General features: G+C 31.8%; 1 protein-coding gene across 11 annotated transcripts in view; it reads left to right on the top strand.

Moving 5' to 3' along the window:
• The window catches only part of LOC127734051 (sodium channel protein 1 brain-like), a 111,688-nt gene that overhangs the window by 11,952 nt on the left and 74,857 nt on the right, over window positions 1–24,879 (top strand). For 3 of the 11 annotated variants that reach the window (XM_052243609.1, XM_052243607.1, XM_052243604.1), the window contains exons 1-4: window positions 11,857–12,447; window positions 13,462–13,978; window positions 15,363–15,386; window positions 24,508–24,725. In XM_052243609.1, the coding sequence (XP_052099569.1) occupies window positions 13,583–13,978; window positions 15,363–15,386; window positions 24,508–24,725 (638 nt within the window). In that variant the 5' untranslated portion in view covers window positions 11,857–12,447; window positions 13,462–13,582. Of the gene's footprint in view, window positions 1–1,971; window positions 2,059–11,854; window positions 12,448–13,461; window positions 13,979–15,362; window positions 15,387–24,507; window positions 24,726–24,879 lie in introns of those variants that run through there. The other 8 variants (XM_052243608.1, XM_052243610.1, XM_052243602.1 and 5 more) reach the window with 7 other exon arrangements.

Here is a 24,879-nt window from a genome sequence, read left to right as displayed (position 1 = left end):
CTCCTGTCCTGCCTATTTTTTTCAAACCCCCCCATAAAAATCAAATGGTAGCTCCCTAAATAGAGATTAATACATGGCCTTTTCCATATCGGCCCGGGTATCATCCCGAGACCCCCATATCAGCCCGAGACGTAGTCGAGGTGCTGATATGGGTCGAGGGATGATACCCGGGCCGATATGGAAAAGGCCATGTATTAATCTCTTTATCATATACTTCCGACAATTGTTTTATGTAAGGCAAATAACAAATGAAATAACTGAAACAGTCAAAAACTTTTTAAAGAAGTTAAATCATGAATCCAACAAATACACTTTAATTGTCCAACAATAGCATCACTACCTCCATATATATTATGGTACCATTTCCTATAGAGGCATTTTGAGAAAAAAAAAACATTAAAAATTTGGAAGCTGGAAGTTTTGAGGAAGTATTTACAGTTTTATGATCATTAATTAATATATTATTACTACATGCTGTACTATATGAGATGATTCATAATTGTCAATGGCATTTATTAGCAAGTACTAATTGTAAACTAGCATCATTTTGAAAATCTATAATATCATCGGATTTAGCCATGTTAACATCTTTTTTTCAATAACAGCTGGTTCTGTACAAACAGATTTACCACTGGATCCAATAACCTTTATCGCTATTTGTCCGCCATTACTGGACATCCCAAAAGTTCCCGTAAAATTTTGACGTCATAATAAAAAATATCTGACGCCACAATGGAAAAGTAAACATACGATACCGGAAATACCGGAAGTAACTTGCACGAGAGGCACTGTTATGTGTTTTTTGCACGAGACGCCTCTGATATGGGTTATCAGCCCGGGTGGGAAATTATGGCTTGTGTACTTCCGTTCATTACACATATGCAAAAGCTATCATATTAATGCTAAGTATATGATAAATATGTATACAGTCGCAATTGAGACGTTGCATCGTGTAGGAAAAGTTTGCTCTCTGAACGTGAAAGAAACATGTAAAACAACTCGTATAGGCGTCCATATATAGGTTGGTAATTGAAAGGCAAACATTCTGTCCTGTGGCAGTCAAATTTTTTTCTTGTTGCTCCATGCCAATCCACTGCAGATCTTGCTGATAAGATTCATTGTTCAGAAGAAGGTTCCCCTGAATTTATGTCATACCAAGGCCATTTAAAAAAGTTTTAATATGATTTTTGCTTAAATTCATAGTATCTCAGCTCACCGTGTATTCTTCGATATTCTAACAATAATGTGGGTTATTTCTAAACCGATGCAGTAATTAAATAAAGAAAGCCCAAAACCGCATTTTGAAAGATTTTAGACCCAAAAAACATTTTTTGTACCAATTCTTTAAAATTAATTAATTTTATTCAATGTTCATGATTTTAGAACAAAATCGGCAATTTTTTTAATTCTTTTCATAACAAATTGGCACACATAATCTATATACGTAATCAAGATAAATGTCAATTTGAAAATAGGGGTCCATGTACTCGTTTTAAGCTAATGATTAAAATCAGTCGGAAAATGAACCTTTTCCCAATATTTCACAATTGGACATCGCGAAAAGTAACATTTTACTTTAGCGACATCGTTACCACCTCCCCCTGAGCACTGTTACTGTATCGTGTACCCTTAAACTCCCTTACTAAAAAAAACACCCAAAAATATAATTTTTACACAGAACCCTCTCTTTAAGTTGCTAACTCTAACCCTATGTGAATCCTATATAATTTGTGCAAGACGCTATATGCCACTGATTGTGTACTCTGAAATGTCTTGACAAGCAGTCAATATGTTACAATAATCTTTTTACACTTGCACCTCACAATAACTTTTCGTCACTTTTCTTTATTTCAAGTGACGTCTTGATTTAATATGTACCTTTGCTCGTTGATCTGAAAAGGTTCATTAACAAATAACACCTTAGCCGCATGGTTGCAATTGAATATAGTATTTAATATTCCTTTTGGAAGAGATTTAAAGATCTATGACACATGATTAAACCCAGCAGAAAAATATTTTGTCCCATTGCTTAACTTATTGTCGGAATAATTCAACAAGGTAAGGTTCTACCTTTTATCATCTTTTTTTTCCAACACCAAATTGCCCAATATTAAAGAGATCATATAATTATATTTGATTCTAGTACTCTTCCTTCTAATTTCGTAATCACTTACTTGGACGGTACATTTGGTTTATGAGTGGACATTTAATTATTCACCTTCACTGTGGTCACTATTTAGAACTACTTATCAGCAAGGCACAAGAAAGGAACTCTGGTACACTGTAAAATCACCATTTTTCTCAATCATTTGCTATGAAATGTTTCGGTTAATATTAACTGTTTAAAAATTGTAAAGCGAACAGCTATACAAAACCATACATATTTGTGATAGCAAAAAAAAATGTGTAAGGTGTGTGAAAGGTATAGTTCACAAAAAAACGTTAAAAAACGAAAACTTGTGAAAAGACCCAAGTAAGAGCTATGTACAATTTTGTGTAAACAATATTTTATTGTGAAGATAATAACATAAACATTACAATATGACAGTTTTATTAGGATTGGTTGACAAGTTCATTTTCACTTTTACAAATAAAAAAAATATAAATATGTGGAATCGAACTCACTACAGACTATTAACTGTACTAACAGAATATTGGGGATAACATACACTGTATCCAATTTTATCTAGATTTTTTTTCTTGAAGTTAACATTACACTCAGCAATATCAGGCGAAACACAGGGTTCAGCAGAATCCTTTACGAAGTTTAATATGTTTTTGAAGGAGAGAAAAGACGATAGAGAGAAACTGTAAACTATAGAAGTTAACTTAGATTGCTTGTAGGAGTTAATGCTCTTTAATGTCGATGTTTCCCTTTTTTTTTTGGGTAGAAATATAGTTGATAAAGGAATTCTGTAAACAACTAAAAGGATTAACAAAAAGGATCAAGGTCAATATAATAGACCATTGTCCATCGACTCCTTGCAGGAGTTGTTGCACTTAAATTGCAGTTTTAATCTTTTTATATTTTCGTCTATTATCTTGCAATCTGATTAAAAACAGATCACGTGTTCACGTTTTCCTTACTAGTGATTCGTGTGAGCTAAGCGTGGACAAATGATTTGTATTTCAATCAGATTGATTATCTTGAAAACCGGCTATAATGGATAGACAAAAACTCTGTCCAGGTTTTGTCTGATATCGTGTATACATGGCACATGCATGCAGAGACGTTTAATATCATGTACATGTATGTGATTTTTTTCATTTTTTGGGGGTATTTTGAAAGTCAGTGGTAGGAGTATTTGTAAACACTTTTACAGTCTTAACAATATAGAATGAGATATAGCAAACTATTCAAATATAAATCAAAGTACTGAAGTACTGAACATCGGCTGACCGCAAGTTCTTGTGGATGGTCACAAGCACTTGTCTCAGAAAAAAAATATCACATCTCTATACCTGAAAGTGAGGTTAAGGTACATAGATATATTTTTTTCTGAGACTAGTTCGTGCGTGGATGATGGATAATGACAGGGAATTCAACCTCACCGTAGTAACTATTATATTGTAGTGATACAAATCAGTATACTCTGGTTTGTTGTTTTATATTATATTAATATTTGTATATAACAGTTACATGTATATATAATTTTCATCCATTTGTATATCATTCTATTTTACGTTTCTAATAATAGTGCAGTGCAAGTGCATGGTGGACACTCTTCTGTAATTATTCGGTTTTTCTAAAATATTGGATTTGAGTAGGCATTCATATTTTCCTGCAAAACGTTCTTGAGATATTCTTCCGCATGCGTTAACACAAATTTTCGGTATTCTTGATTTGTTATTGATATATATTTCTCACGACAAAACATTTTCATGAATATTTATTGATGAAATTGATATCTAACAAGCGATAAGGAATGTTATTTTGCGTTCGGTTATCAGTCAAAAACGAAAGTCACGTGGGTAGAAATGTCTGTGGCAACAGTATACCGGAATGCCCTCACGGGCATCTGATCACGGTAAAAAAAACCGTCATCTTCTTAAAATTGTTGGAAATTCTAAAAGGAATATTATACCATCTCTTCTGTAATAGAAATACGACCCAAACGTTACATTAACTTAGTTTTAACATCTGTTTGTTGACAGACATTAGAAATGAAACGGTTCTTTATATTTTGTCTTTCTTCCAGTGATATTTACAGAATGTTTAATGATCTTGTTTTTTCTTCTGTCCTGTCAAAAAGACCTTGGACATCTATATGAATAGCAATTATTGTCCTTTTCTTTTTCATACTTCTGTTCCACAAGGACAAATTAGGATTATTTCATTCCCTTTGTAATATTTTATTTTTAGAACGATGATGTTCCTTTCGAGTATATATTTCCCAACTCGTTCGATATCTCCATGTATGTCGGACGTCTTGGATTTCAATGAACGACGTTACGTAATGGATGTATAACCGAAAAATTAATAAGTCGGTCATAACGGTTACTCACTGAATGATAGTAGATTTTATTAGTTCGTTTGTTTTCTCTTGAATTATTTCACATTGTGTTATGGCGTTGTCTTTTATTTAGCAGACAATATATAGAAAGTATTATTTGCGTTTTGCTCAGTGTTCAAGACTTTTCGGTGACCTGTGTAGGTCTTTATACATCTTTGACCTTTGGTGGATAGTTGTCTCATTGGCAATCATTCCAAATATCCTTATTTTTATATTCAATTTGGTGTATTAATTATTTTTAAGACTGTCTTATTTGATTGGAAATATGTTTAAAATGAATGAAATATTAATTTTATTCTATTTTATTTCGACTTTTGGTGATCACGCATGATTAAAAGACAAATATATCCCCTAGGAATAAAATAGTTGATATCTATTGCCATTTTGGCGACAACATACAGAAACATCAAGATTATTTCACAATTTAAATAATTTCATGAGTACCTTTATTTTCCACTTGAAGGTTTTAAAATTTTTCTATCTTAAGTGATTGAATATAGCGAGGTGAATGTATACAATAATAAGTTGCCATTAATTTTACAAACATAATCTATTTGTAAACAAATATACATTGAAGGGTACTCGGTAGATCCAAACGTTTATCTGACACCGTCAAAAGCAGTTCGTGTAGACATGTCCATGTATGAATCAGCCCCCCCCCCCATTGTGGGAAAAATTTGGTTGATTATTTAGGGAATCACTGAAGCATGACTGAGCGGGCCCCCTCTTATGGCAGTCAGTGTGCCCCTTTATGAAAATTCTTGATCCGTCACTGTGAATATTTGGACCCATATGTGTTTTTTTATGTGAGTAAAAAGCTATTTCTGCAAACTATTTAGGTATACGAGTGTTCGTGTCATGTTAGACATTTGAGCGTTTTGTACGTAAAAAAATCCAAATCGGAAAACACCGTCATAACGATCTTACACAGACATGATTCTAGTATTATACATACTCGTATTCGCATGTCTCGTCAGAGAACAAAGATTAAATCAATCCTTTCTATTAATCAGATAATATTATCCTGTTTATGGGTGAACATCAGGAATCTGTAACAAATTGCAACTAAAAATACAAATAAAAATTGCGCCGAAAAACTTTGAAATATCTCGGGTTATCATGGTTATATACAGATTAATCACCTTTTCTCCAATGCCATAGAATCGAAAATTCATTCTATTTCTACATTTTCTTTCTTATGCTGCTTTTGTTTTTCGTTTTTCAAATATACATCTCTGTTACCAGAAATCAGTCAATGATAAAACTGTTGGTCAGTAATTTTCTGGTCAGTTATTTGCAGGTCTTCAAATGTTTTGTTAAGTATAGTTGCTATAATATTTTTTAAAAAAGAAAATCTCATTAACTATAAAAACCCGACATATATAAAGAAGAAAAAACCGCATTTCAAACATATACTGACAGAAAATGCCAAACCGAGAAAAAATCTATGACGAGTTTAACCATGTGTGCTTTGAAATTGGACGTTTTGTGCTTTTTAAACAAGTTAGTTTGAAGTTGACACTCGACAATCTATATTGAAACTGAAACAATACCTCATGATTGATCGGACAGGTATCGATTCCTGTAGGTATATACAAAAGAAAGTTCACCTGATAATATACCAATCGATTACAACTTATTTCTTTCTGGAGTGTATATATATATGCAATTAGAAAAATGCAGCTTATAATATTGCAGCTTTTGGATGTATTGGAATTTATCATGGCCAGGTAAGGTGACATCTTATCTTATTTCTCAGACATGTCTCTTGGTTTTATAATTTCTGTTGGTCCTGCTCCCCGGGCTAGTGCTGTTTCTGAAAAGTTTTTTTTTTTTTTTACTTCAGACACTGATTTTATGGTAAGAATCAACCTGTAATGTGTCATATTTAAAAAAAAAATTGGTCATTCTATAATTGACATTGATCGTTATCTTAAATTTCACTGAAACTAATAAAATATTCATATTTTGAAATTGATTTAATTGAAAAAAATTCTGAAGAAGTTGAAAAGCGTAATGTTTGAATTATAAAAGAAGGGACATGTGTGGGTGTACATTTAATAAGAATCTTTCTAGGTCTTATATTCAAATGTATTTGTGTTAAGATTACTAGATGTTGCAAGGCTATTTTCTTTTAATTGTATAAAGGTATTTTCAATCTCACCATTGTTATCCTTACAGTTTCTGTTTGATTCAAATTTTGCAATCGATTTCCTTTTTTACCACTTTGTAAACAATGAATCTAAGATTAAAATTTTAGTAAACTGGCATTAGCAGACATTTTATCAGCACAAACAGTATACCTGAAACCTTACTGATATATCATGTCTGTAATTGGCATAAATGCAACTGTAATGACAATTTCTTAAGAGATTCTCAATTTTCGGTTGGATTCGAAGTTTAGTTTGAAATCTGTTTTGATTGTTGAAGACCAATTGAATTTTTTATGGAAATGTCTTTTATTGTTGGGTTGCTGTTCCAATCCAGTTTTTTGCATATCTAAATAAAAAAAAAGAAATGTGGATAAGAGAACCGAATAACGTGGAAGTAAGCAACTACTTATTATAGGTCACAGTACGACCATCAACAATGAGCATATAGTATAGTCAGCTATATAAACCGCTCGACATAACAACATGTGAAACACTTCAAACAAGAAAACAAGGGCCTGATTTATGACAAAACAATAAATAAAATCAAACGTGTCGCACTGCAACCAACAACAACTGAATTATATAGGGTCCAGACTTTGGACAGGTACATAAAGAATATCTTTTTGAGTGCCCAACCCTCCCCCTAACCTTCGACAGGGGTGTTACAGCACAACATAAAGTGTAACTCAATTGGAAATGGTCTGATTTACCAGACACGCAAGAAGCACAAAAACTAACTAACACATAGACAAAAGAGACAAAGTACCGAACTGAGAGTACTCGCAGCCATTGGTTAAGCTAGTTCATAGCCAATAATAGCAAACAAATAATCCATTTTCTAACATACGAAAGTATGAATCAGTACACACCAGAAGGATTTAGTGTAAAGACGTCACAAGTAGTCCGAGAAAAGTATGACTGTGTGCAATTGCCAAAATATAAGTACATAGTATCGACAGGATGTAGGACCAAAAATGTCCATACTTGTATAGAAATACAAATGTTTATATTTACGTCATTTATTTTCTGGTGGAGAGTTGTCACACCGCATCTTCTTATTTTTATATTAGTTATATTTAAGTTTTCAAAAACTTAATCAATTTTAGTACCGTTAAAAACAAAATTCAAAGAACTTCTATACGATTTTAAATTGATAACCTTTAAGAATAAGTTTATCAAAATGTTTCATGAGTTAACATGGATTGTATCTAAATTTACAGGCCTTATATACAACTGTGCATCATCGTGGAAATTAAGATGTGATACCACGTTTGTTTATAAGAATTTAAAAACAAAATCTTTAGATCTATGAAAGAAATAAGTCAAAAAAAATAAACTATTTTGTGGTAATGAAATCCCTGACTTAATAATGTACCAGTTATATAAAAAATATAGCATTTTAAAATTTGTTCAGTCAATTGTATATTATAGCATTTTCAAATAAGATGAGTAATATAATACATATACTGAACAAATTTTCATATAAGTGCCTAGAAAATCAACAAAACAATGTTAGAGTCATCTTCGCTAGCCAAGAGTTACGATCCACTTCCCTCCTCTTCACTTCGCTAGCCAAGGGTTACGATCCACTTCCCTCCTCTTCACGTGAAGAGGAGGGAAGTGGATCGTAACCCTTGGCTAGCGAAGATGTGTTAGAGTAGATCTGATTCCTTACTTCCTCCCATAGCGGGGCTTGAACCTGTACTTTTCACTTATCACTTATACGACAACACCGCCTAGCATTGCGCAGACTCCTTATCCCCTCCTCTAACTATAGCTGATAAAAATCAGTTTTCGTTTCGGGAGGTGTTACCTTCTCGTATGCATTAAACAAGGACATCTTGTCACAATACACGAAGTATATATATATTTGTATATTGTGTTGTTAATCATAAATATGTATATAAAGCGACTGCGCTGACTGCGCAAGAAACGAGGAGACAACCAATAATATTAACGTCATCAGAAATGAAATATTTAGAGGTCACTATCAGGAAATCGGAGATGAGTAGACTCTTATCCAACCAGCTCTATATCCCCGAATTTGATCAATTGAACCTTTATTCATGTGATACTTAGGAAAGGGGAATTGACATTCCCTTTGTATTAGTTTCATTCAGAGGGTGGAAATTGGAAAGGTATTGCCTGATAAGGGTAATGCAAAGTTCTTTTGCTTGCGTTTCGTCACTAGGTCTAGATTCCAAATTTGATAAAACCTAGCGAAACACAAATGTCAAGGTGTTTTTAATTATATATATAATTAAAAAAAATCAAAAATTTTATACATATTAGTATAAATTAAAATGTTCTGCAGCATAAACATTGCTGTTGATGTCAATTATGATATACTGCTGCATATTTTACATGTTTTTGTAAAATTTTGCATCGAATGTAGTTTTTTTTTTACCAAAATGAAGAAATGTTTTTTTTTAATAAAGAAATTGTTTTTCAATGCCCAAATAAACTGAAATTTTTCAGTATACATTCATAAATAGTTTACTGCAGTTTGCTAGAAAATATACAAATATAGGTGCTTACGCTAATAATTTATTACAACTAAGACAGGAATTTGAAGGAAAAAAAACAAATTGAAATTACAACGATTGAAAAAAAAAAAACATTTCCGCTATCCGAGTCCCTATGATTTAACCTACATTTACATTTGAAAATTATTTAGATCGGAATTCGCGACAAGGCAAACAGTTATTTACATTTGGAGTTGTAAAATGTATTCCATAATCATTTGTAAAAATATTTGATTTTTTTTTATCTTAAGCGAAAGTATTTGGAAAGAAATATATAAATTTAGTCATAAAAAAATTGTTTGAGGGTTAGTACTTTTTCGTGTATGAGAAATCACAGGATCTCGCTTTGCTGGCATGACATGTTTTAAATCATTGTATTTTTTTACCTTGGCATCAAGATTTGTATGTTTACTAGCAATGTGCAGTTTACTATTCATATCCATAGCCTAGGAATTTGATAGAATGGTCGTTTTGATAGGAATGTTTTTTTGGACTTGAAGCAAAATTTTCAACTAATCTAATTCATTTTTTTGGATAAATACTCATTATTTGCGAAAATTTATCAAAACAGCAGTCCTTTTCCAACTTTAGAGATTTATTATATGGTCAAAAGTTCGATGATAATGGATAGCTGTTTAACGTCCAGTGGCAAATTGAATGCATATTCAGGACGAGAACAGGAGTATTAAACCCTGCTATATGTACTAGACCGTCACGTTGAGCCGAATTTTTATTTTTAACGTGATAGTTCACAAGGTAACAGTTTGCAAGAAGTCATGTCAGCCTACCCGGACACATTCTTCTGAGTATATTAATGCCGCTCTCTTATCGGAGAAGCAGCAAATACTTATTTTAAAGTAACAGAGACGGTTATTCTACGTGTTCGAAAAATACACCAATATATACCTTGCTAAATTCTAAAATTAAACAGACGAAGCATTGGTACTACAAAGCAATGTACTACTATGCATTTTAGTAAAGACGTACTTTTATGATCCTTTAGTTCAATAACCTACAGGGGAAATATGTCCTTCCTCTTTATGGTATAGCAACTCCGGTTCGTTCATGCGTTAATGTGTTCAGCACAGTTTTTACAAATTCAAATATGTTTCAGCTACGTGCAATTACTTTCAAAATTGAAATGATTCATAAATGACCTAGAGCACATACTTCATGAATGACTGCAAACATCTTGTTTTGAAAGATTTTAGTTGCTTTGTTAATTGGAGCACGTTAGTCTTCCATTTTTGTCGCCCCTGCGACGAAAATCGCTGTATGCGCGACATAGGGATTACTATCCGGCGGCGGCGGCAATGTAAACTATTTGAATAAAGCTTTATATTTCAGAAGGTAGCAGATCTGAATGCTTCATACCTTGTATGCAGATACCTTATGTTCCGAAGTTTCCGTCTGTCATATGTGCATTATCTTTGGCCTCGTTTTCATTGTTCAGTGACTGCTTGAAATTTTTTTTTTGTCGTGTGAATTTCTCACTTATAGGATTATAATATTTGGTGTATGGGTTCCTTGCAACGAGTGCATGTCCGTCAGACAGGGTTCTTCTGACCTCGACGTCATTTCATGGATCAGTGATCATCATCAAAGTTAAAGTCACGTGATTAGGTCCGAACCTGAGATACAAAATGTACTATAAACAGTAGGTCAACTATAAGTGGTATATGGAATGATTGTAAAGGGTACATGTCAGTCTGGCAGGTTTCATCTGACCTTGACCTCATTATTAAAGGCGTATTGGTCAGTTTCAGGTTTTTGTGCTTTGGTCTGTTTTTCAAGTATTATAAGCAATAGGTCAACTATATTTTTTATGGAATGATTGTAAGGTTTACATGTCCGTCAGTAAAGCTGGGGAGACATTTCAGCGTGTTCACTCTTGTTCATAAAAAGACTACAATACCAAAATTTAATGTATTTATATTTTGACGAACTGTACTCATTTGCGAGAGTCTGGGTGTGGTCTACAGAATAGAGAATGATGGGGCCCCAAAACAGTACAGGATAGAAAATGAATGGGATGCTACAATATACCTATAGCATAGAAATTAATGGGGCAAGACAAATATAGAATAGAAAAATGAAGACCCCACCAATCCAAGCAGCATGATCAGAATTGATCAGAATCAGAATATGATTGACAACATTGCCAGCTTTCACTTGATGCTTCATTTTTTTTCTTTTCGGGGAAGTAAAAAGGGAAACCTTAAGAAAAAATACAATATTTATTCCAATTTTTAATAAATCAATTTCATTAACAGGTGATTATTCCTCTGCATTGTTTGTATATTTTGAATATGCACCGACATCTAATTGCTTATGTATGTTTATGCTGCATAGAGATCTTTCTCGATGGCGACTTTAGAACGTCGTCAAAATAAAATTGCGTCGATAAGAGTTATGGAATTCGAGGGCCTTCATATGTTTAAATAGGACAGTTTTAACTTCAATAACGATTTAATTAGTTCTGCTTTTTCAAATTAAATAGTAGCTTAACGATTTTTGTTTGTGACTGTTTAGTTATACTTCCAATGTAGGTATTTGTACAAGTTGTGATCAATTTTAAATGGCGTGTCCAAAACATTGGGTAAATACTCTCAATTCCATATAAATCCTACAGAACAAAACTATTCGACCGTATACTATTGTGGGACTACTTTTATATACTATAATATATCTTTTCAGATTTAAAATACTTAAGCTTCATTTATTTGTCGAGTTTAATTTTCTCAACAACAAACGTTCCATTATTAAAGTCGGATTAAAAGGAGTGAAACGGGAGACAGTCGCGGTGGAATATATATGTAATTTTCGCAGAAGTCCATGTCTTCTTTTACACAATCTTACTAGTTTATCTATTAATTGTCTTTAATCATCAGTCACCCGTGAAATCAATTTATAACGGATGGTATTATTCTTACACAATGGAATACATATATTGAACTGACGTCATCATTTGGCAAAGTTAAAAAGTTTCTATAGCCTGGATATCCAGGGATAAGAATTGAGTGCTGGAATCCATTAAAAATCATTATTTTTTTAAGCAGTGACATTCCTAACAAAAGAGATATTAAAGGATATTACAACATATTTACCAGAAATATATATTTTTTTCCATAATTTACGTAATTCGGATTTGGATAATAAATTAAAGAAACGTCGAGATAACTGCCAATTCATATATGTTAAATGAACTTGGAATTACTTTTATAGTAAACTAAATACTCTTTACAAATAACTAAGGTAAGACAAAGTGTAAACTTATATTTATATTCATTTATAAAAGAATAATTGTATAATGTGTAGTCGGAATCGAATTTTAGTATTTCAAAAGTATTCATATTGCCTGATAGTACAGTAACGGCGGAGTGTATAAACTTTTGAGTGAGTGTGAATGTTTGTTTGTGTGTTAAGAGGCAAACATATAGAACCATAAAACAACAAAACAACATGGCAGTGCAAGTAAATAAACATAAAATAACTATAAAATGATGAAATTAGTTATTTTTAGAATATTTAATGATTACAATTACTTAATGTATTTATTTACTGACAATTTGACGGGTGTCCAAGCCATTTAGGGTGAGCAAGTTATCCCCTTGTCCCCTCCGTGTTTTGCCGTATGCAATACTGTCATAAAATTATTGAAATGCTTACCACATAGTTACCATTAAATACAAAATGTACTTAAGTCTTGTCTATTTGAATTAGGTAAAATGGTTTGTATGAAAGGCAATAGATTTTGGTTGTTGGGTATACAAATTATAGACTAACCATCTGTTTCAACAAAGGGGATAGGGTTGAGTATTTACAAACCTAGTTAAACGCCGCCACGTTTTATTAATGTCCAAAGTCAGGGTCTCTGATGCATCTCAAAACGCGTCGTACGATTCCGATGCCTAAAGCACAGACACAAGTCCAACGCAACTTCTCTAGACAAGAAATGATTTATAAAACGGTGTTCGGTGCTCGTCCATTTGAGGACTGTTTAGGGTGAACATGTGGTGGTAGGTTGTTGAGTAATGAAAATGTACAAATTTATTTCGAATCGCTATTTATATAAAGATACATTTTACAGAGTTTTTTTTATTGTAATTCTTCATCGTGAACATCTTCAAGATTTCGGACAAACAACGTGACCTAGCCTTGGCAGTGTCGTCGACATGTCGGAATCTAAAAGCTGTTAACATTATGACAACACTGAAACCGTTCACAGATTACTTTCGATATTATTTTCTTATTTGTTTTTTTCTTCAGGCTCCAGTAAATACGAAATGCAGCAATGCAGCCTTATAAGTTTCCATCTAAAATAAAATGTTTGGGATTTTAACAACGTAAAATCGTGAAGTGAAGTCAATAATACTGTGGATTTCTTGATATGGCTGCCAGTGGAAATGATGGAGTCAAGAAAAAAGACCCTTTTGGTGCTAATCTTGCAACTGCAGCTTTTGCTTTAGCTGGTAAGCCTGAGCCCCCTAAAGAACCAGATGAACGCCCTGAATCGCGAATTAAATTGTATACAGAAGAATCATGGAAAAACCAAGTGGAACAGGCGGCAGCAGCTCAGAAAAAGTTCGAGAAAACAGGAGGTGTTGCTGAAGCTCATCTCGTAGACGGGGAATTAAAATTTGACGATGACGAAGAGGAAGCTAAAAAGGACCGAGATCCGAATTTGGTGGAAGGAAATCTGCTCCCCGTGGAATATTCAGATGTTTTCGATGATAAATTACTAGGAAAACCTATAGAAGAAATAGACAAATATATGAAAGACAAGGTATGAATAAAGTAAAGAAATTATTTTATGGATTATATAAAAGTGTAGATTATCGTGACAAAGATCTTTAATCAAGGTTTAATTATAAACAGGTAAGTAGATTGAGATTGCTCGGAATTAAACATAAATTAAATCTTTTCAGGATTATTAGTACGTATGATATGATTAAAATAATCCTCAGAAAACACACACATAGCAACTTTACACAAACAGTTTATTTTAAGACCAAACCACTTTTTGCTTATGTTTATTTTTTAAAACTAAGTCACTTTTTGCATATATGTTTATATTTTAAGACCAAGTCACATTTTGCTTATGTTTATTTTAATGTGATCTGATGTATAAATTTTAAGTATATCTATTTGCCATGTGCATGTATGCAGAGTTAATGTACTGAACACGCTGACATAATTTCATCTTTATTCATCAATTTTTCAAGTTCTTTTGAAAGTGTCCACTATTTACAGGTTTTCGATTGGGATAGATACATAATTCATATTGTCACATTTTGGTGTGTACTGTTCAGTTATCTGTAGATTTTATCACAGTTCTGACCATTTATCCAGAGATTAAATAGGAAAAAGTAAAGAGATCTAAAGAGATGGACAAATACAACAACAAAAAACAGCCCAAAAAATCCAATCATTGTTAATGCCAACATCACTGTGAGCACTGCTTTTTGCTTTATGAAAAAAGATGAAAATCAAAAGGAAATATCATTACAGTTAATTTTGATTAAAAAAGTAATAAAGTGCAGTATTAATAAAATTGAAAAATATGTCCTACTACCCTTCTCCTTACAATAAAATCAAGATGCAGTTATTAAAAAAGTATAACTAAATAAAAAATATGATAAAAGTAAATGAAAAGAAAACTAAAAAATTATAAAAGTATGTCAACATATAAATATACATTTTGTAGATATATTTTTCATTGTCTGTTAAATTAAAGCCCTTGCTATACTGAAGATTCATTTATTTTTGTGGGTACCAATTTTAGTGGGTTGTGGAAAAATTGTGTTTTCTTTGATATTTCATTTCATAGTTTTACCAAAGTCGCCTTACAATGTGTACTTCGTTGATCATTTAAATTCTGGGTTCTGCTTTACTCACAAAATCTATGACGTTGGCATCGAATCCACAGTATTATAACTCTTATTCTCAAAGTGGGAATCATCTTAGATGCTGGCACTGGAGAAAGCTCTACCAATGACAGAAATTGTCATATATAAGTTGAATTAAAATAAAACCACTGCATGTTTTGATATCTATAGGCATTCATGCATTTTAACATCACGGTATGTTTGCAAAACTATTGTAAAAACTGTATCACTAATTGCCACCCTATTACATGTTATATAATCATAGTTTGTTTTGTTATACAGAGTTTAGTTTCTCCATATAGTATGGTATGATATAATATATATATATATATACATGTTAGTAGTGAATAGTCCTGCTTCTGGGAGCCAAGGCAGTACTGCATGCTTAGTAGATATAACCAAGATATCCATTGTTCTGAAATATCATTTAATGTAAAACTAATGCTTGTGGCATTATATATACCAATATTTGGAGTTTTAAGATTTTCAAGTTAGTTGAAAAATATGTTAATAATTAAAAAAAATTTGTAATCACGTCCTTATATATTAGTCCATAAACTTATAGTTATGCCACAAGTAAGCAGTTTTACAGAATTTCAATATAATTTAAATTTGTATATAAAATTTTGCATTTTGAGAGGTGAACTTCTTTTTTCAAATATAAAATGATGAGGATTTTATGAATTATGCATGTGATTTCTCCTTCAATTCCTTTCTCCCTTCAATTTGTTAGATGTTGAAAAATTCTTTTTAGATAAGATATAATTTATCTTTATCTCAAATCTTTTCTGCAAATTCTATAATGCTTGTTTTTAATCCTGAAGTACATTTACCTATGTAGATGCAACCCATGGCTAATGCTTTTTATGAAAGTAATCAGGATAAGCTAGATTTTATTTTCCAACCTTGAACCTTTGCTTATGAAAGGACATTTGTCCCATGGGATGTTATGTTTAATATTTCCATTTTTATGTAGAGTACTAAATTCTAAATGAAACGTACTGTCAACTGTACAGTGAGCCAGGATCCCAGGCTAAAGGATATTTTCTGTCTGTGAATATTCCTCTCAGTTGTTAAGGTAACCAACATCTATTGGCAATCCCAGACATTTTGAAATTCCCAGATAATCTGACAGGCATTGGTTCAGACTGCCTTTAAGAATAACTGCAGGTCTAATAGACAATCTGCCCAAATACCTGACTAAATAATATTGGCAGTTTTAGGAATTATTTCTGCCGGTCTTTTATCTTGTTTTGATAAAACACCTTGAAAAAAAAAGCCTGTATGACAAAACCAAAATTTTCTGTAAGACGCGTTCAGTCAACAGAAATTTTGCAACCTTTAAAATCCTATATCTGGGGAACTCATCATTTCTCTATTAAACAAATGTTCAATTTTTAAGTAGTTGGTTGCGAAAGTATTGCTCTGTGTTGAAGGCCGTACCTTGACCTATAATGGTTTACTTTTATAAATTGCTACTTGGATGGAGAGTTGTCTCATTGGCACTCATACCACATCTTCCTATATCTAGTTATAGATAGGCAATTGTTTTGAGTATTGGGGGCCAGCTAAACCCAGTTCAAAATATGTTTTTGTGACCATACATGTACATTAATGAAGAGATCTGTGACATGACAAAACAAAGGACATATTCTAGAGGATACTAAGGGACCATTGTATCATCCATAATTCTTTATACTAGGTACAATTTTAATTGACCCATGCATGAAACCAATCAGAAGATTTTACTGATTGCTGTGTTGTATAGACTGTATATATACATATGTGAAGGTTACAAAAGCTATAACTCATCTTATTTCAAGGGAAAAATTTACATTTACCTTTTTTATTCTTCATGAGTATGAACTGATTGGAGTATGATTGAGATATAGTATAGATTATTCCATCAGTACCTTAGACTAGAAGCAGATCTATAACAATTTAATGTTTTGTCTAATGATTTTTTCCATGGGCTTTTTTAATAATTTATAATCCATTAAATTTATGCATACATTTGCTCCACACAACAGTGTCAATGTTCTGGAACTTTGCCATTTGATTAATAAAAGAGTAAAATGATTTAGAGTCAAGTTTCTAGTCAAGTTTCTGTAGAAACTTATTAACTATTAATGCTTCTATGAAATATACATATTTAGACATTTCAGACCATAGAATAAAAGTGCAGTGTTTTTTTTTTTTACATTTGTTTGAGAACAAGTTGATTAAATGACTTTCTAAAGTAAAATTTATTTATTATAGCTGATTTGTTTTTAAAATTATTAAGTCATATTAATTAGTTTTACACTCAGCATTATTGTAAATCTAGCTGTGATGAATTTATCATTCTGTAAATAAATAAACAAATCTTCTAAACACATTTGTGGTAGAAATAAGATGTTTAAAAATGACCAATTTAAGGCAGCAATTGCAAGTTTTCTTTAAATTGAATTGCTGTTAATACAATCAAACGGTCAAGAGCATGCATCAATAGGTAATATTTACTGCCCAAATGACCTTTTTTTTCTCCTCATTGGTGGTATGGAATTCTGAGGGAGGGGGGGATCTTGCTGCACAAAATATGTGTGCAATAAAAAACAAGAGAGCTTCAACTTCTGTTTTGATTTTTCTTGGAGATAGTAATTGGATTAACCCTGTAACACACGACCATTTAAGGACATTATAACAATAATTAGTCATATTCAAAAACTTTTATGTAATTTCTTTTACCATGCAATATTATGAAGTTTGAAGTTTCAGTAGCTTTTGAAAAGTCATTTTTCATATTCTTTGTTAATGTTTTACACATAAATACATTTAAATATTCAAAAAAATTATTTTATAATGGTGAGGCACAATGGTCCTTGACAATTTGAAAATATCTAATGATCGAGTTACACATTAAATAGATAAAAATAAGACATTTCTGCATTTAAATTCAACTTTCATTTAAATTAGAATAAACATAATTTAATAAAAAAAAAATTTCAATTAGTTTAATGTACTTGAAATTTTAAAGTATAAAATTTGTTTTGAGTTAAGGCATTGCGTGACTGATCACATGTGTACAAAAACCTTGGTTCAGGTTTTTTTTTTTACATCATTCAGTAGATTTTTAATCAAAGTTGCCAGGCATTTTTTAATACCAAATCAAAATTTGATTGCAAAGTTATTAGCCAATACAGTATTGTACTTCATTGAATGCTAACCTTCCAAAACTGTCAATGGAACCACAATCCCACACTATTGTTCATTCAAGGCTTCGGTTCTTCATTGTATCCTTTAAAGAATTTGACAACAGAGAACACATCTGTAATTGTGTTTTGTTCTATACCATGTATACTTTCCTGTGTAAGTTGCATCGGTTTGGCCAATTTTCGTACCACAGACAATTCAGGGACTCTCACAAAACAAATCGTAATGGAAGTTAATTTGCTTATTAAATGCAAAAAGATTTCTGTAAATCTTTCCATTATAATATACAAAAATAAATTTACTGATTTACAATTTTGGAATGGTGTCGGGTTATATATGAATATCATGGGTTTGGAGTTTGGACATTTCTGATTTGTCATGGTATCACCAGCAACATATGGGAAAAGTGGAATTTGTGAAATGTAGACATCTCCTTATTTTATATTGCTTTCAAAATATGCACAAGGTGGTACATGACATTTTTCAGGGCTTTAATATTTCTTGGCTTAAAAATTAAACAATAGATATTGAATATAAAACTGGATTAATAGTAATTATCCAATAGCTTTTAGTTTAATCATAGCAGTTAAAGAATTTAATAGGTAAAGTTTAAACCAATCTATTTATCACAATGACATTTTAGGGAAATTTTCCCCTAAAGCAAGCCATTTTCTCAACTCTTATTGCTTTTTTAGCACACCTGACCTGAAAGGTCAAGTGAGCTTTTCTCATCACTTTGCGTCCGTCGTCCGTCGTCCGTAAACTTTTACAAAAATCTTCTCCTCTGAAACTACTGGGCCAAATTTGACCAAACTTGGCCACAATCATCATTGGGGTATCTAGTTTAAAAAATGTGTCCGGTGACCCGGCCAACCAACCAAGATGGCCGCCATGGCTAAAAATAGAACATAGGGGTCAAATGTAGATTTTGGCATATATCTCTGAAACCAAAGCATTTAGAGCAAATCTGACATGGGGTAAAATTGTTTATCAGGTCAAGATCTATCTGCCCTGAAATTTTCAGATGAATCGGACAACCCGTTGTTGGGTTGCTGCCCCTGAATTGGTAATTTTAAGGAAATTTTGCCTTTTTGGTTATTATCTTGAATATTATTATAGATAGAGATAAACTGTAAACAGCAATAATGTTCAGCAAAGTAAGATCTACAAATAAGTCAACATGACCAAAATGGTCAGTTGACCCCTTAAGGAGTTATTGCCCTTTATAGTCAATTTTTAACCATTTTTCGTAAATTTTTGTAATCTTTTACAAAAATCTTCTCCTCTGAAACTACTAAGACAAATTTAACCAAACTTGTCCACAATCATCATTAGAGTATCTAGTTTAAAAAATGTGTCCGATGACCCTGCCCGCAAACCAAGATGGCCGACATGGCTAAAAAATAGTACATAGGGTAAAATGCAGTTTTTGGCTCATATCTCTGAAACCAAAGCATTTAGAGCAAATCTGATGAGGATTAAATTGATCATTAGGTCAAGATCTATCTGCCCTGAAATTTTCAGACCAATCAGGCAACCTGTTGTTGGGTTGCTGCCCCTGAATTGGTAATTTTAAGGAAATTTTGCCGTTTTTGGTTATTATCTTGAATATTATTATAGATAGAGATAAACTGTAAACAGCAATAATGTTCAGCAAAGTAAGATCTACAAATAAGTCAACATGACCAAAATGGTCAGTTGACCCCTTAAGGAGTTATTGCCCTTTATAGTCAATTTTTAACCATTTTTCGTAAATTTTTGTAATTTTTTACAAAAATCTTCTCCTCTGAAACTACTAAGACAAATTTAACCAAACTTGTCCACAATCATCATTAGGGTATCTAGTTTAAAAAATGTGTCCGATGACCCTGCTCGCGAACCAAGATGGCTGACATGGCTAAAAAATAGTACATAGGGTAAAATGCATTTTTTGGCTCATATCTCTGAAACCAAAGCATTAAGGGCAAATCTGATAAGAATAAAATTGTTCATTAGGTCAAGATCTATCTGCCCTGAAATTTTCAGACCAATCAGGCAACACGTTGTTGGGTTGCTGCCCCTGAATTGGTAATTTTAAGAAAATTTTGCAGCTTTTGGTTATTATCTTGAATATTATTATAGATAGAGATAAACTGTAAACAGCAATAATGTACAGCAAAGTTAGATCTACAAATAAGGCAAAATGACCAAAATTGTCAATTGACCCCTTAAGGAGTTATTGCCCTTTATAGTCAATTTTTTACAATTTTCATAAATTTTGTAATTTTTTGTAAATTTTTACAAAGTATTTTCCACTGTAATTACTGGGCCAAGTTCATTATAGATAGAGATAGTAGTAAGGAGCAAGAATGTTCAGTAAAGTAAGATCTACAAACACATCACCATCACCAAAACACAATTTTGTCATGAATCCATCTGTGTCCTTTGTTTAATATGCACATAGACCAAGGTGAGCGACACAGGCTCTTTAGAGCCTCTAGTTTTGTTTACTTTTGATCAAAATGTGATAAAAACAATGTCTTAATAAAAAAATCAATATTACTTTCTTCTTATAGGAAGCAGTTTATTTTTTTATATATATAATTTCTACCTAGAAATTTGTGTACGTTTTTAGAAACCTCATAAAATTAAGTCGACTGTCTTACTGAGTAATATTTTTTTATGTATAAATCAATAAACTTTTCCAACTACTGTTAAATTGAATAGACACAACAACAGCTTAACATTTTTGTGTCCATCCCCTCATCTAAGTCAACCCTGCAGCTAGGACTTATACTACCACAACATACACTTAATGGGGTTTGAGTCCTGTGACAACATTTCACAAAAAATCTATGAGAAAAAATACTTGTAAGTCATGAACATTTCAGTATAGCTTACAATCAATTTTAGTCTAAGATTATTTGTGAAAAGAGCCCCAATTTTCTGAACTCACCAAATCAAATATCAAGAAGTAATTGTCTGTACCAAAAAAGAGGTGTATGAAGTTTTTTGTACACAAATTGGCATTAAGTGACAGTTCTGACATTGACACGATTAGAACCTTTATGCCATATATCTCTCTAAACATAGACCTATAAGAAGTAAGTTTGACAATGTATTACTTATATGTATCCTTTGTAAATGATAATAAAATGTTGAATGATGATACATAGCATTCTTTGTGGTGAACAGATTACACCCTGCACAACTACAACTCATAATAAAATATTTACTTCTAGTTAGGTGATAGGTTTTGTGTGCAGATCAAATATCTTCACTGGTTCTTTGACTTTTATTTTTGTTCACTTTAATAATCAAACATAAAATGTGGGGAAAAAGTAAGACATCATGCACAAAGGGGACTGTCAAAAACCAATACTTAGGTGAAAGAAATACAGATATCACCATGGCCAAATAAATACAGATATCACCATGGCCAAAGAAATACAGATATCACCATGGCCAAAGAAATACAGATATCACCATGGCCAAATAAATACAGATATCACCATGGCCAAATAAATACAGATATCACCTGATGGCCAAATAAATACAGATATCACCTGATGGCCAAATAAATACAGATATCACCATGGCCAAATAAATACAGATATCACCTGATGGCCAAATAAATACAGATATCACCATGGCCAAATAAATACAGATATCACCTGATGGCCAAATAAATACAAACATACAGACCGCAAAACACTACAAAAATTGATTAATATGAACTTTTTGAAAGTTTTGTTCAGTTGGATGAAGATTAAGTCTAACTTTAACAAGATAAAATCAAATGTGTACAGATGAAACACCCTAATCAAGTTTTTACAATTGAAGCGCACTAGGTCTGTACTGTATTATATCCTATATTGAAAGTTTTCATATATAAATATAGTGGTTTTCATTGACGTATTTTTTCATTTCACATAATTTTCTTAAAATGATTTTTAAGAAGTTATTTATATTTCCAGTTGTTTCTGTTTCAATGTTTGGAATATTTACAAAGCTAGAATAAATCTCAATTATCAATGTTTAATTTAATATTAAAGATGAAAATCAAATAAATCCATTTAAAGTTCAAACTTTATAAACCCCCTCAAATTTAAACCAAGGTCTTTTTGTAGATCTTCATAATGATCAGAGTTGAAAGCAAATAATTTTTGTCCTGTTGGATAAAAGAACTTTAATAATTTCTTATCACCACAACAGTTAACATAAATATTGTAATTTTAAAAGCTTTTTTTCAGCAATGTTTGACAGGGTTTGCACAGTGACCTATTAGTGTAATAAGTGTATAATATGTCTTATTGATGTGTGATCTGATACCCGATTAACACTGACAATTTATTGTTTCACGGATAATGACTGATCAATATCTTCTCCAATGGATAATGTTACAAAAACTTTGACGATTCAGTCAAGCAAAACATATTTAAATAGTCCTGTATCGACTTGGCACTCAAGCGGATCCTATAATCCTAATTTATAGATTGAATGATTGAACATTTAAACAGTTCATCATGATTGCCATTGTTACAAGTTTAATAAGACATTTATCATTGCTTTTAGAATCCATTGTTTTTTAAATGTTTCAATTCATTTTTTGATACCGCAGAAGCTGTACATGTGTTAACCAATTTTATTACAACTGCATGCACAATAGGTCAAAGTTTAAATTTGCTAAGAGCTGAGGAGAGAGATCATAACGTATATGAATCAATATTGCCCAGCTCTACCTTAGATTTACACGATTTCCACTTCAACAATTTTGATTTCAACTATGGATGTCAATGCATGACACTATTGAATGTCAGTTATGAAATTGATACTTGAAAGTAATTGTATACCTATCATATATAATTATATAGCATAGTTTTAATGACCTGTAATACATGAAGAAATATTCTAATTTATTATTAATAATAATTTGTTGTTTTCTTTAAATGTCCAGTAACCACTATTTGAAATGTGTATTATATTTCTGTCTACGGATATATACAAATTGTGCACAGATAATAAAAAGCTTATATTTCACACCACAATATGGTTGTTCTGAATTAAATATGTGAAAGGATAAATAAAACTTCACACATATATATATATATTCTTACAAATGTAGGTCAATGTGGAATAGTATCCTGACATTCTTAGGTGGGAGCCCCACAGTTTTCTCTTTGTCCTTCTGTCTGGCAACAAATTTTGTGAACACAAAATCTTCAAAAGTATAGTTGGAATACTTATGAAATTATGTAGATAGATATGCATATTATTTTTCCTGAAATTCATTTTGTCAAAAAGTTAGTTTTCTTTTAAAAAAAAATCACAAATTTTAAGAACTACTTTTTGTGAACAATTAAGGATACCAATGAAATTTATATAAAGGTTTAATATGTTATTGAATCCCGGAGTTCAAAATTATCTGTCGGCCGCCATTCACAAATGCTGGCCAAAGTTCACACAAAATTCATATGCCTTGATGAATGCATCCACATAGATAGAATATTATTATGATATTATGAATTGATTATTATTGATTGCTGACATGTTTCTAGTTAATGGCAAACGGAAAGCCAAGGATATGTAACTACCTAAACACATGAAGAGCTGTGGGATAAAAAAGGACCTAAAAGATAAATATCCATCTAAAATCAACTTTATCTGGTATATGTCCATTGTCCTTGACCTCTATTTCATGGTTTCACAACTACTTAAAAAAAGAAATTTTTAATGTTTTTCTCGCATATCATTAGAGATATGCTTTATTTGAATTACAGAAATATTGCAAGGTCTACATGTCTGTCAGGCAGGGTTGACCTGACCTTGATCTTCATGAATCAGTGATCAAGGTTAAGTTTTCGTAGTTAAGTGAACTTAGGTACGTTTCTCAGATATTATTAGCAGAAGCCTGCATATGAGTACTAGGTCAACTATAATTGGTTTCATTGGTCAAAGTTGAGTTTTCATGGCTAATTAGATGATTGAATCCTTTATTTACTTGGTTTTAACTTTGAAAAGAATGTAGCAAAATCAATATTAAATCATACACTTAAGGCCAAGAAGCATACACATTAGGCCAAGACAAAGATATGATGTGTTTCTGGTTATGAAGCTAAAAGATTATGATTTTGTATTATTCATGGCAAACTGTGTTTTATAGCAGTATTATGTATAATAAATACTCAATGATATTAAATTTCTAATTAGATGGAAAAGCTGAAGTTATTTAAATATGTTTCTTTCTCTTTTTCAGACATTTATTGCAGTAGCACCTAGATTTAAAAGAAAATTCATCTACAGATTTACTTCCGAAAAAGCTTTGTTTTTACTAACTCCATGGAATCCTGTTAGAAAATTGGCAGTTTACATTGCAACGAATCAGTTCTTTGATTATGTTGTGATATTGACGATTTTAACGAACTGTGTTTTTATGTCCCTGGGACCAGATTCAAAAGCTGCAGAAACTGCAGAGTAAGTTGTCATGTATTGATTATACCAAACTGCAGAGTAAGTTGTCATGTATTGATTATACCAAACTACAGAGTAAGTTGTCATGTATTGATTATACCAAACTGCAGAGTAAGTTGTCATGTATTGATTATACCAAACTACAGAGTAAGTTGTC

The sequence above is a fragment of the Mytilus californianus genome, unplaced genomic scaffold (assembly GCF_021869535.1).
Source record: "Mytilus californianus isolate M0D057914Y unplaced genomic scaffold, xbMytCali1.0.p SCAF_3, whole genome shotgun sequence".
Classification (NCBI taxonomy): domain Eukaryota; kingdom Metazoa; phylum Mollusca; class Bivalvia; order Mytilida; family Mytilidae; genus Mytilus; species Mytilus californianus.
Note: the sequence above shows the minus strand (reverse complement) of the source record. Positions and strands in the feature narration are given on the sequence as shown.